Source organism: Leucoraja erinacea, chromosome 11, assembly GCF_028641065.1.
Source record: "Leucoraja erinacea ecotype New England chromosome 11, Leri_hhj_1, whole genome shotgun sequence".
In the NCBI taxonomy this organism is placed as follows: Eukaryota; Metazoa; Chordata; class Chondrichthyes; order Rajiformes; family Rajidae; genus Leucoraja; species Leucoraja erinaceus.
In genome coordinates this window covers 6,701,242-6,715,346 of record NC_073387.1, presented here as the reverse complement: position 1 = coordinate 6,715,346, position 14,105 = coordinate 6,701,242, and the positions used below count along the sequence as shown (strand labels likewise).

At 37.6% G+C, this 14,105-nt stretch overlaps 1 protein-coding gene across 1 annotated transcript in view; it reads right to left on the bottom strand.

The window, feature by feature from the left end:
- The window catches only part of LOC129701429 (clathrin interactor 1-like), a 157,996-nt gene that overhangs the window by 61,632 nt on the left and 82,259 nt on the right, over positions 1-14,105 (bottom strand). Inside the window, 2 exon segments of the mRNA XM_055642602.1 lie at positions 2,170-2,266; positions 5,771-5,875. Of these exon segments, the coding sequence (XP_055498577.1) occupies positions 2,170-2,266; positions 5,771-5,875 (202 nt within the window).

Below are 14,105 nucleotides of genomic sequence, written 5' to 3'. Positions count from 1 at the left end.
CAAAATTCTCCATCAAACAATGTGTCAAATCTGCCACATAATATAAACCAACAAATTATTTTTTGAATTATGAAGCACAAGATCAGCAGTCAACTAGTCATTAGGGAGTTTCTCTTCAGGTACAAAACTTCCCCCCAATCTAAATTTTCATTACAGCTGACATCAAAAGGAAGAGACAAGTGGGTATTAGGGAAGAAAATCTACACCATGATATGATAATTTCAATAATATTTTACACTTAAACTACAATCTGTAACTAATCCAGCTTGTCAAATGCAGCACAATGATAAACACTGTAGGAGGTTAAGGAAATGCACACACAACACTCTCGGATGCCAGTCTGTTAAAATGGTCACTGCAAGCTGCTTCAGTTGATATACAATAGTAGGTTTCAAATGCTAGCTTTGAAAGTTGTTCTTTTGGCGATAGATACAACCTTAATTGGAATATTTTATAAAATGTAGTCAATTGAAAGAATATAAATTGGGACCTTATTTCAAAGCTTAGTCCAAAATCTATATTTGAAAATTTTGGTTATTATAAAAAGTTGCCAATAAATGTGCTAACCCCGGTTCAAACAGTGTCACAGATCAATTTCAAAAACCCAACAGTTTGCATATTAAAGTGCATGTTAACCAATCAGGAGAAAAAAAGAAAGATTTCACACATTAGAAGATAAATATTGCAAGTGCTACATTCTCTTCAACAGACCAAATAAGGGTGTGCAGCATTTGAACCTTATTAATTACCATCTGTGACTGTTTATCATCAAATCTCTGCTGTGAAACACATTGGGGATTACTGCAGCTGTCTGTTACACTTACAGGAATATTAATTCTGTATTTTTATATGTTATTAAACAAAGGGCACCAGGGGGTTGGGGGTGGACATTATTTCATGACACAGATTTAAAGATTTTATCATTGAAAAAAATCCAAAACATACATACAAGGGAAGAATACAAAAAAAGTGATTTGATGTAATAATGTATTTCTTACATATTTAGATACAAGCTTCAAAAATATTATTTTCCTAGCTAGTTAAACGGCAACCAAAAATCGGGCAGCTGAGCTTCAAAATATTGCCAATGTTCTACAATGTAACTGGCTGAATCCATGTGCCTGTTTTAAAATTCTTTTTTTACAAGAAAAGATGTACCAGCATATTTAGCAAATCACTTTAGCATATTGCAAATTAAGAACAATATATATATCTCTCTTCTATGAAAAATAAATCCCAGATTGTTGAAGCTAATTAATATTTAAGTCTCTGTTGCAATGTTAAGAATTGTAACAGTCAGTGACACAAATTCCAAAGAGTAGTTGATTTGCCCAAAACTTGGAAGGCAATATATTTAAAAAAGGTATATAGCTTAAATGCAGATGCCTTATTCCAAAATAATGTTATTATTTTCAAAAAGGAAACTGAAAAGTCCAAATCTAACGGACAAGTTTAAAACCAAGTGGTAAGACAAAAGTTTGATATGCTGAACTCACTACAAATCATTAGTATTTCTATAAATTAGCGTTCATAGTGGCATGGATTTAATATATAAATTGCAAAGATCTCCTCAAAACATACATCAATAACAAGAAAATGCTCACATGCAAAGGATGGCTTTCCCTCACCAAAACCATAGAATTTAAGGTCAGCTATAAAGATGTTTTCCTTTCTCTGCCATGAGTCTACCCATTTCATAAGTGTCATACAACAAATTTTGATTGAAGGTGATTTGACATTTTATGAAATGCCACAGCTACAATTGTATTAAATAGCAAAAGAATGCAATTGACTAATAGTATTCTATTCAGAAATTAGCATACTATATGAAATTTAAAACCTTTTTAAATGTGTGTTCTTTCGGTTGGTTTTTGAAATAGCATCCAGAAGTGTAATGGTTATTTAAAAAATGCCGTGCGGTTCTTTTTAAAATTCAAACAAATAAAAACTGTATTACGAATTAGACATACTGCGCTAATGGTGGTTATGACAGCGCAAATACTAAATCTATTTTTTGCTTTGACTTTGAAAGCTTCACTGAAGCTTAGAATCCGCTTCGTTTTCTGGAATGCACAAAAAGTTTTTTTTTGAAAAACATTGCACCTAGAAATTTTGTAAACATCTATAGGAAATGCCATGAAATGGAAATGGAATGCTAGGTTGCCCCACCTTATAGACGCGCCTCCAGTTCTTTTTATTGTCTTTTAGCATACGATTCCAAAGCATGTTCATAACTTCAGGAAACTGTTCGTACATAAATGTACACCTACAATAAGATAAAGCAGCTTTAGTAGATCCAAATACATGTAAAAAGAAAACAATGCAAAAGAATGTACAGTGTGAGAGTGGGACCTTAGGCGTTTACTTTGTGCTATTTTTATTCTGAAACGGAAATTGCTGTGGGTGGATGCTTCCACAGAAGTAGTAATAAATAAGGGTTGGCTCTAGGTGGCAGAATGGGTTTGGCATGCACACATTTCCTTTTACAAATAGCATTATGAATCAAATAGTATCACAAATTATTGTCAGCATATTAACAAAAGAGAGAAATGCCCCTTCAGACAGCAGCTGGCTTGTAAGAGTTTTCAATGCTGATCTGACAGATAGCATTCCAAATATTTAGTGTTATTACATATGTAACAGATGGTCCGGGGTGAACAGAAAATACAAACTGGGTCCTTCATTGGTTTTGCATACATTTAGACATGGGCACACATGCTAGCTCTAACAAGAAATAATACCCAGTATCCAGAAAACGATATTAAAAACAAGTAATTCCCCGTTTCATGAAAACACCAAATAACAAAAAACTTTACACATCTTAATTCTAGATGCAGAGATAGGATAGAAAAATATTCCACATTCATGCCACAAAGTAGATGTGAGCATATACACTTTTCGAATGAGAATTTTCTCACAAAACAGAAAATCTTAGCAACAAAATGTATCTCATGAAAAGAGAACCTTTTATAATCTTGTATTTTAGATTTTCTTGAATATCGATATTTATAATAGGCTGAGAGTTTAAATGGCTTGGAATGGAGAACATAATTTTGAACTAGTTTCCCCCATTCTAAACTCGACTCTGCTCATGCTAATCTTTAATATAGAATCCAATAACAGCATTTATATAGTTCTGATAGAAATAAAAATTCATCCTCAATATATGGTATCTCAAAATTCAAGCTCAATATCACCATGTCCTTGCTTTAGCTGTACTTATTTTCTGCATTCTCCGTTTTAGATATAATATTTATTATTATCCAGAATTCAATAGTAGCATTGAAATCCCTTTAATCAATAAAGGCAATACTTGTATTAGGGCCATTACAATTACCCAAACATTTTAGATGCAAAATAAAATTTGCTATCACAGAATGTGTGGAAAAATTAAACATTTAAAAAAAACTTGTGATTGACACATTGCGCTGATTTTGAGATAAGGCAAATGCCAAATTGCCTGTTTTTTAAGAAAGCAACACCCACCACCACCGCCACCCCCACAGTAACACAGGGATCACCTGTACCTCACAGAACAAGCAAGTGCGAGAAACAAAAAAAAAGTTTTTTAGAGATGCTGCCTGACCTGCACCAGCACCCTCTCCTAGGGACACAACCTAGTCACACTATTTATAATTATGGTATATTTAAATAGATTAGAGTAGTAAAGGTTTAAACAGAATAATTTGAAAAAAGTGTTGGAAAATCCTACAACAAGCAATGACCTAGCAAGTAGATCTGCTGCCTCACAGCGCCAGAGATTGGTTCGATCCTGACTTAGGATGCTGTCTGTGTGGAGTTTGCACGTTCTCCCTGTTTCGGTTTCTGCTACATGCTCCAGTTTCCCCCCGCTTCACAAAGATGTGCAGGTTTGTGGACCAATTGGCCTTTGTAAATTGCCCCAATTATGAAAGGAGTGGATGATAAAGTGAAATAACATGGAACTAATGTGAACCGGTGATTAATAATCAGCCTGGACTCAATGGGTCGAAGGGCCTGTTTTCATTCTTTGCAATCAATCCAGCTATCTAGACTGAAATGCACCTGCTCTAAAATAAATTGATACAACTACTCTAAAAGAAAAGAAGACCACAGAGTTGTTGCTTTACAGAGCCAGAGAATCGGGTTTGATCCTGACTATAGGTTCTGTCTGTATGGTGTTCGTATGCTCTCCCTGTGACTGCATGGATTTTCTCCGGGTTTCCTGCACAGGTTTGTAGATTAATTGGCATCTGTAAATTGTCCATAGTGCATAGGATTGAACTAGTGTATGGGTGATTATTGGTCGGTGTGGACTCAGTGGGCTAATGGACTGTATCTCTAAACTAAAACGCTGGAGTAACTCAACGGGTCAGGCAGCATCACTGGAGAGAATAGTTTTGGGTCGGGTCCCTTCTACAAACTGATTGTAGTAGGAAGAGTGGAGGGAAAAATCTGGAAGCGAAGAAGTATACAGGACAAATCGGGGGCCAACAACAGATGACCTCAGGCAAGCAGGTTCCCCCGAGAGGCTGACTGTTGGCTAAAGACAATGCAAGCCCAAGAAGGTTACATTGTCGTTAACTGTGGAACTAGTTAACTGACCTTTAGTAGTGGAAGGGTCCCGATTTGTCCTGTTCTTTCTTCGCTTCCAGTTTTCTCCCCCCACTCTCTCTACTACAATAAGTCAGAAGAAGGGTCGCATCACCTATCCATTTTCTCCAGAGACAATGCCTGACCCGTTGAGTTAACTCCAACATGTGTGTCTATTTTTGGTGTAAATCAGCATCTGCAGTTCCTGAAGGCTACTCTTGAAATTTAGAATTTGAGTCATCGAAGGTAAATCCTTAATTGCAATTCACTAATCTTTCTCCCGTGTTACTCTGCTTGTGGAAAATGTAACCAGTTGAATAAAGAACAGTGTTATACAATCACAGTTACACTAAACGAACCAGATGTAATCACTGATGTTTAAGCATAATGTTCGACATGCCAGCATTTTCTTACTATGAGCCTTTTAATAGTGGAAAAACGTTTTTTTAAACAAACTTAAGATTTTTTCCCCATCCAAACGTGATGAACTTGGAAAGAGCAGTGCAGGTGCATAATATTTGTAGCACTGTGGTAGGTTGTGCTACAAACAATTTGAGACAATGAGTAGTGCACAATTATGCTGGTGTTCTACCTTAAGAATAGCAAGTTAGTTAACCTGTGTGACAATACAGTTTGCCAGTTATGGTGCTAATTGCAGTAATTTGTTTTCTGCTTTAACTTTGAAGTTACTTTATGGAAAATGCTTATTAGCTTGTCCCTGCAACTCCGTAACAAAATGTGCACTGCAATTTAGTACAGAAACATTTTATAGAACATTCTTTAGCATCCAACAAAACCATTTGCAAAATGTTATTTACTGTAAAAGTGAACATTATTTGTATTGTTAACAACTGAAAGTGACGTGAGATTTGTTGCATTGAAGTGACAGACTTGTCACTTGTCCCATGCCACTCCAGAGCATTAGAAATTAAATATAACATGCAATAACAAACAAAATAGCATTCAGAAAGAGCTGCATTGAGATGTCTGTGAAACAATATCATACAATATTCTTCTTGCCATATGCTTTCCTCCAGACCATTCCTAGTCCACTGTGTTTGGCTCTTGAAGTGAACATGGTGCATTTCATATTTTGAAATGCAACTTCAGGACCAAAACATTGAAATCACAATTTTTATTTTATTTTTAAGCAGCATATTTGGCAGTACCCCTAGAGCTCAGTAAGATTAGTACTTACTTGGCGATCTCTGCCATTAGCTGCCCTGAAGGTCCCCATGGATCATCATTGGTTGCTTCTCGAACCTTAGACTCAGTCTCTGAATAATTCATAACCACATTTGTGCTGAAATGAAACAAGTCATACACATTACATTAGCATCAAAACACACAACCACATGAAAACTTAATAATGACTCACTGACAGCTTTAATGAGATACCTCAATAGGGCGGGGAAAACATTTTTTGTGTCAGGCTACCCTTAGGACATATCAGTACACATTTAACTTGTTTTAAATCAAATGTTACTGTTCCGCTTTTGGAATAATCCTACAGAATACAATAGGATTCATTAGGTCTGGATGTGGCCTAACGTTTACAAAGAGAATTCTGTTCAGATAAAATGGATTCCAAAAATATGCCCCTCTGGTAATTATAGTTCACCACTCTTTCCTGCACATAATGGTAGAATAATTTAGGAACACATGGAAATCTCAGTGTGCTAATTCATGCGTTCAAAAGAATAACATCACAGAAAATAGTTAACATAGCACAAGATATAGCATGTCATTAGGTCAATAAAAGCAGTAAAGTATACCCTGATACTGAATAAATTAAAACCACTTTAGATCCAGTCTGATACCCCACATTTATTAAATCAAGACCATTGTGCAAAAATACAATGAGGATTTCCAAGCTTGTTTAAACCTTTAAATCATATTCACCGGTGGCACAGCCTGCTTTGGGAAAATCGTACTCTCAACAATAGTAATGGCTGAGCTACAGTTGCTATTTTTTTTTACTTTGACTTCTGTATGAGCTACGGCATGCAAAATGTAACCATCCAAATTTAGTATTAAATTAGAGCAATCAATTTCTTCACCTACAAACGTGACTCCCTTTTAGATCACAGAGGAAATGTGTGTTTGGTTATCTTTATTGTAATGTGCAAGTATGACAGTGGTTACTGGCTACCTTTTCCTGGAAAACACACATGTAGTATATCATCATATATTGACGACTTCAAATCATAACACCATACGCTATTTTAAAATGCCCTGTCCATTAACAATCTTCTTGCAGTTATTTAGCAGTCGGATGTGCTGCGATTGAACCAAACCATTAACAAAAAAAATGGTTATACTGTCAAACAGGTTCTCGCAAACCTAAATAGTTTTTCTTATCAACACGGAATGCATCGCCTCCAATTGATTTTAATTGAATAAATGTTATTAGCCAAGTATGCAAGGAACCATGCAAGGAATTTGCATGCAAGGAATTTGCCTTGGTGCTTTGCTCACAAGTAACAGCACGATATACAGTAACCAATTAAGAATTAAACATTATAATTTAATTTTGTGAAGAATTAAATAAAATACCAGAGCAAAAGGAGGCTACAGACTTTTGGTTGATGAGTAGAGCTACTCATGGAAAAAAGCTGTTCCATATACAATTCACTTTTAAACCATTTAACAAATATGAATATCTGAATTATACATATGGCATTTTTGATAAATTCGATAGCTGCAATAAGCTAGGAAATGGTTTAACCATCACCCAACCTTCATTAGATAAATAAGTTATTGAAGATTGGTACCTTTCTCAGCCTTGACATTTAACTTGCACCAGGGGGCAGTGCACGATGCAAGTTACCAGCCTGTCAGGCCAACCCCACCCCCACCCTTCCAGCTTCCCATTTTAAGGAATCAGAGTGGGAGCAGAAAAATCCAGTAGTTCAAACCGCATCAATAAAACTGATTAGAAACAAAATAATTTAAAAGGGGAATAGAAATAAAAACTGCTGCAGTTTTTTTTCTGGACAGGCAAATTGTATTTGTCGCACTTATGGATGTATTTACCAAAAATAAATTGGCTTATCAAGTATATAACTGCTTAGAGTCTGAATCAAACAGCGCAGATACAAGCACTTCAGCCCACTACGTACATGCCAATCTTTTTTTCCCATCGACACTAATGCCATTTGCCAACATTAGGACTTTATCTTTCCATGCCTTGCCCCTCAGATCCCCTTCAAAACACTGCACCTGCACTTTAAACCAATGCCCTCATATTTGATACCTCTATTGTGGGGCAAGATGGTAGATTTAACCATCTACCCCATGTGTCTCAATATTTTGTACCTCTCTCAGGTCTTTCCTCAGTTCCTTTGCTCCAGGAAAACAAACTGCCTATCCAATCTCACCCCATAACTGGTCCTTCATTCCAGGCAACATCTTGGCAACAACCAGGTTCAGGAACAGCTACTTCCCCACAGCCATCAGGCTATTAAACCTGGCTCGGACAAAACTTTGATTATGAATAACCCATTTTCTGTTATTTGCACTTTACCAGTTTATTTATTCATGTGTGTATATATTTATATCATGGTATATGGACACACTTATCTGTTTTGTAGTAAATGCCTACTATGTTCTGTGTGCTGAAGCAAAACACGAATTTCAGTGTCCTATACAGGGACACATGACAATAAACTCACTTGAACTTCAACTTGGTGAATCTTTTCTGCATTCTCTCCATTGGAATCTCATCCTTCCAGAATTACACATCATACTGCAAATGATGCAATCATATGTACCTAGGCACTGTGTAATGCTTTATTTTGCATACAACCCTGTAATATCATTTAGCAGACATCACAGAGGCTAAACAGTGTCACCATGTTTTGGCGCCGACAAAGTCACAGAACAATCCTATCTTCTGCCTGCATGCATGGCATGGCAGTATTTTTGTAAAGTTGCAACATTATGTCCCAACCCAGGATGGAAAGCATGCCATATTCCTTCTGCAAATTCCCGGCAACTTGTGTGAACTATGCAGTTGGCCCCAAGTCTCTGTTCATCAATATTCCTTTGCGCCCTTCCATTTACTGCACATATCCTAACACCATTAAACTTCATAAAAAATGCATCACTTCAAACTTAACAGGATTAAATTTCATCTGTCAATGTTCCTCCCAACTCTCCCAACTGAACTAAATCCTGTTTTCATCGCAATATAATCACAAACAAAGGTTCCAGCAACAATCCCTGCGGTACGCCATTCATCACAGATCTCCAATCAGAAAAAAACCACCCCAACACAACTCTCTGATCTAAAACTGGCTTGGTGTTAGGAGGCAATTAGCCAGCACCCTTGCACCATAATCTTTTGGACCAGCCTACCATGCAAGACATTGCCAAGTGCTTTATTAAAGTCTACAGAGACAACATCTTTCACATCGCCTTCATCAATCCCCTTAGTTACAGCCGCAAAAATAACTTAGAGGCAGGATTGCCCTGCACAAAGCCAAGGGGACTGTCCCTAATCATTCCACAGCATTCCAAGCATACACAATTCCTGTTTCTTCTTTTTTCTCCTATAATTTCCCTACTACGGATACAAAACTCACCAGCCTGAGTCACCTAGCATGTCCTTGCCAGGAACAACAGTAGCTATTCACCAGTCAAAAAATCTTTCCACCGATCCTGCCTGACCTGCTGATTTATTGCCAACATTTTCAGTTTTATTTGAAAAATAGAAACCTTCCTATGGATAAAATTTTGAAAACATAGATCCTTATTAATACTAGGAAAAAATCTTGCTGCGTTATGACCCTAGCTCACTGGCCAATTTCTTTTCAAAGGTACACAAAAATGCTGGAGAAACTCAGCAGCAGCATCTATGGAGCGAAAGAAATAGGCAACGTTTCGGGCCAAAACCCTTCTTCAGAAAATTTATTTTCAATGACGGTCCAAGTGGCAGATCAGGCCAATTTATATTTCAAACTGTGGCCCATTTGAGTTTGATGCTTCTTGGTTAATAAACATACTGCTAATGCCAGATTTATGCTTAATAAGCCTCTCCTCAGCCTCTCGAGAATGAATTAGATTTTCCAAGATGTAACGATTATGAGCAAGATAATCCCAAGACAGGGTCAATATTTCAATGCTCTAAGTGTGACTTTAAAGAGTCATTGATATGTTTATTTTGGCCTAAGAGCACTGTCCCAAGTGTAACAATGGTTTGATAGAGATATTTCAGTTCAATATCCACTACCATATAATCATGGCCACTACAGAAACTGGAGAAAACAATTAAAAACACTATTACACAAATTTAACATGCAATACAGGTAACTTAAAAGATATTATACCACATGATTGATGCCTTCTTTGAATGAACATAATAGGATTATGTGTTTGAACACATCAAATAATTAAAGATCACAGTCATAGAAACATAGAAATTAGGTGCAGGAGTAGGCCATTCGGCCCTTCGAGCCTGCACCACCATTCAATATGATCAAGGCCGATCATCCAACTCAGTATCCCGTACCTGCCTTCTCTCCATACCCCCTGATCCCCTTAGCTACAAGGGCCACATCTAACTCCCTCTTAAATATAGCCAATGAACTGGCCTCGACTACCCTCTGTGGCAGAGAGTTCCAGAGATTCACCACTCTGTGAAAAACGTTTTTCTCATCTCGGTTTTAAAGGATTTCCCCCTTATCCTTAAGCTGTGACCCCTTGTCCTGGACTTCCCCAACATCGGGAACAATCTTCCTGCATCTAGCCTGTCCAACCCCTTAAGAATTTTGTAAGTTTCTATCAGATCCCCTCTCAATCTCCTAAATTCTAGAGAGTATAAACCAAGTCTATCCAGTCTTTCTTCATAAGACAGTCCTGACATCCCAGGAATCAGTCTGGTGAACCTTCTCTGCACTCCCTCTATGGCAATAATGTCCTTCCTCAGATTTGGAGACCAAAACTGTACGCATTACTCCAGGTGTGGTCTCACCAAGACCTTGTACAACTGCAGTAGAACCTCCCTGCTCCTATACTCAAATCCTTTTGCTATGAAAGCTTTCTTCACTGCCTGCTGCACCTGCATGCCTACTTTCAATGACTGGTGTACCATGACACCCAGGTCTCGCTGCATCTCCCCTTTTCCTAATCGGCCACCATTTAGATAATAGTCTGCTTTCCTGTTTTTGTCACCAAAATGGATAATCTCACATTTATCCACATTATACTGCATCTGCCAAACATTTGCCCACTCACCCAGCCTATCCAAGTCACCTAGCATCCTCCTCACAGCTAACACTGCCCCCCAGCTTAGTGTCATCCGCAAACTTGGGAGATATTGCCTTCAATTCCCTCATCCAGATCATTAATATATATTGTAAATAGCTGGGGTCCCAGCACTGAGCCTTGCGGTACCCCACTAGTCACTGCCCGCCATTGTGAAAAGGACCAGTTTACTCCTACTCTTTGCTTCCTGTTTACCAGCCAGTTCTCTATCCACATCAATACTGAACCCCCAATGCCGTGTGCTTTAAGTTTGTATACTAATCTCTTATGTGGGACCTTGTCGAAAGCCTTCTGGAAGTCCAGATACACCACATCCACTGGTTCTCCCCTATCCACGCTACTAGTTACATCCTCGAAAAATTCTATAAGACTCTTCAGACATGATTTACCTTTCATAAATCCATGCTGGCTTTGTCCAATGATTTCACCACTTTCCAAATGTGCTGCTATCCCATCTTTAATAACTGACTCTAGCAGTTTCCCCACTACCGATGTTAGACTAACTGGTCTGTAATTCCCCATTTTCTCTCCCCCTCCCTTCTTAAAAAGTGGGGTTTCGTTTGCTACCCGCCAATCCTCAGGAACTACTCCAGAATCTGTATCACTGTATCATAGAGTGATACAGTGTGGAATTAGACCCTTCGGCCCAACTTACCCACAGCGACCAACATGTCCCAGCTATACTAGTCCCACCTGCCAGTATTTGGTCCATATCCCTCCAAATCTGTCCTAACCATGTACCTGTCTAACTGCTTCTTAAAGGTTGGGATAGTCACAGCCTCAACAACCTCCTCTGGCAGCTTGTTCCATACACCCACCTCCCTTTGTGTGAAAAAGACGTGAAAAGTAACATGACGAGATGTTTAATAATAATCTCCAAATATTTGCAAACAAGTAACCTTACTCTGGATATTAGTTTCATCTGTTGATATTAGACATAGTATGCATATACAATAAGTTAACTATAACAAGGCGTTAAAAAAAAATTGTAGACATTTTAATTTGGCACCGTGACATACTACAAACTATCCCCTGACCAATGATATTTTTATAACCAGGTCTACTTTATCCTAATATTACATACTGTCCTTAGACACAATCTACACGTGTCTGTCTACACGTCGTTTCTATATTTTGAATGGACATCTGAGAAAAAACATTATTCACAGAATCCTTTTATCTCTTACGATTGAATGTTTTCTGCAAGATTTCATTGGGTGTAACCAATATATTGCACTTTGAAAATATTGGTGTCAACACGATACGTCACATTAATATAGAGGTATATTTCTGTCCCCTTAGACCCCCTCAGTAGTCGACAATATTGACGATTGTGCTAGTCCATGAAGTTGATCTCAACTCAAGGATCTCCCAAGACATCATCGTCAAATACTAGTGTAAGTGTACAAGTGTAAAGTATTGGGAGGGGGAGGGTGCATGCGCTATAGGGTTCAATTCTCCATTCCTGTTCATTTGCTGATACCTCAAAGGCCGATACCATATCATGGCATTCTGATTAAGGCTCAATTCCCAGGAGACTAATTGGAACACTTGCCAACACTCCAAACTTAACATTTCAGAAAGGATAAACCAGCCAATAATAAAAAGCATAAATCTAATGTTTGTGCAAAGAGTTTAATTGCAACTCATTTTTATATGAACTTTAATATTTGTAGGAAACCAACATTTATCAAAGTTGTGAGATTTTGTGTATGTCCACATAAAATTTGCCTTGTTTTCCACTCCTCACAAGCACGGTTTTTGTTATATCGCTACAGCTTTAAAAAAAAGACTTTAGAAGTGTAATGAGTTCTACTCTTATCTTCCTGTGATCTGTGAAATCCCTCTTACTCCGGATATTAATATGGTGCCTCTTGAAGAAAGTTAATGGGGTGCAACAGGAAAATTAAATGCCCATTAAAATCTATTTAAGCGCTGTACCATTATGAAAATGTAATCCCAAGGAAAGAGCAAAAGTTGCTGTTTTCTAGGGAGAGCAAATATACTAAGAGTGATTTTTAAGAACAGAGTTCACACAACATCATTTGCTATAAAATCATGCACTGCGTTCGGCAATGAGCAAACCAAAACAAAAATCTAGAAATGGAGCTTAGTGATTCAAAATCAAAAAGAACTTCTTTGGGAAAGATGGCCAGTAGTTGTGTTTCTCCATTCCCATATTTTGCAGGGCTCACATTTCTTGCCCTGAATCTCTGAGGTCTTGTGCAAAGAATTTCCCACTTCCAGATGCATGAGGAAAAAATGATGACTGAATGGAAAGACTTCCTGCGATTGATACAAATTTGATAGTGGTGGACAGTTCTGGAGGCTGGGAAGAGCTGTTTGATTAGTTTTTTACCCACAAAATCAGGCAGCTGTGAAACGCTAAAGTCTGACAGTATGTGCACACTATCTATTACTTGGCAAAAAGCCAATGTCATTTGTTTTTTAGTAACCCTGCTCAAGGCTTCTTAGTATTTATTAAATCTGCAGGTAGAAAATAATTTAATCTCTAACTTCAATGTTTTTGATGTTTTAACCAACTACAGTAAAATTAAGTTTTGTTTTATTCGGTGTGGAAGAAAAGGACGAGAAAATGAAGCATATGTGTGCTAATGGAACTATTTATGTACTCACATACATTATCATTGATGGCAAGCTTAGAAACTAATGCCCATCCTTGGTTATGCTCGTAGAATGATTTGCATTGCTACTTCAGAGGGCAGCTAAGTTGTAAAACTAGTGGTCTGTAGTTAGTAGCCAGTCTGTGTATGGACAACAGATTTAATTCCTTAAATATTTACTACATAAAAACATTTTAAAAAATGCAAGCTTGAAAAACAGCTGATGAATTTAATATTTAAACAAACTAAATAGATTAGAAAATGTCAAATTCAATCCCGGGTTTGAGCTAGAGAAAGGGCAATGTTACCAATACGGTTGTACAATCACAACTGATCCCCGTAGCTCTGATACGAATGAGCATGGGTAGGTTTGCTGGTGATTCTGAACCTGTGTCAAAGAGAGGAGCAAACTCAAACACCATATTTTTGGACTGAAGTAGGTCCACAGCTTTTCAATGCATAAGCCAAGAAAAGACAGCTAGTTGAAATGTTTACTCATCCTCAACTCTGACCCTCTCGCAACAAGCATGTTGATAACTGCACCACTGATCACAATCACTGCCGATACAGATCAAGGCAAGTCAAAAAACAAATAAATTGTGGAGTGTGAGCAAGAGGATGGAGGGATCATTGAAAACTCAT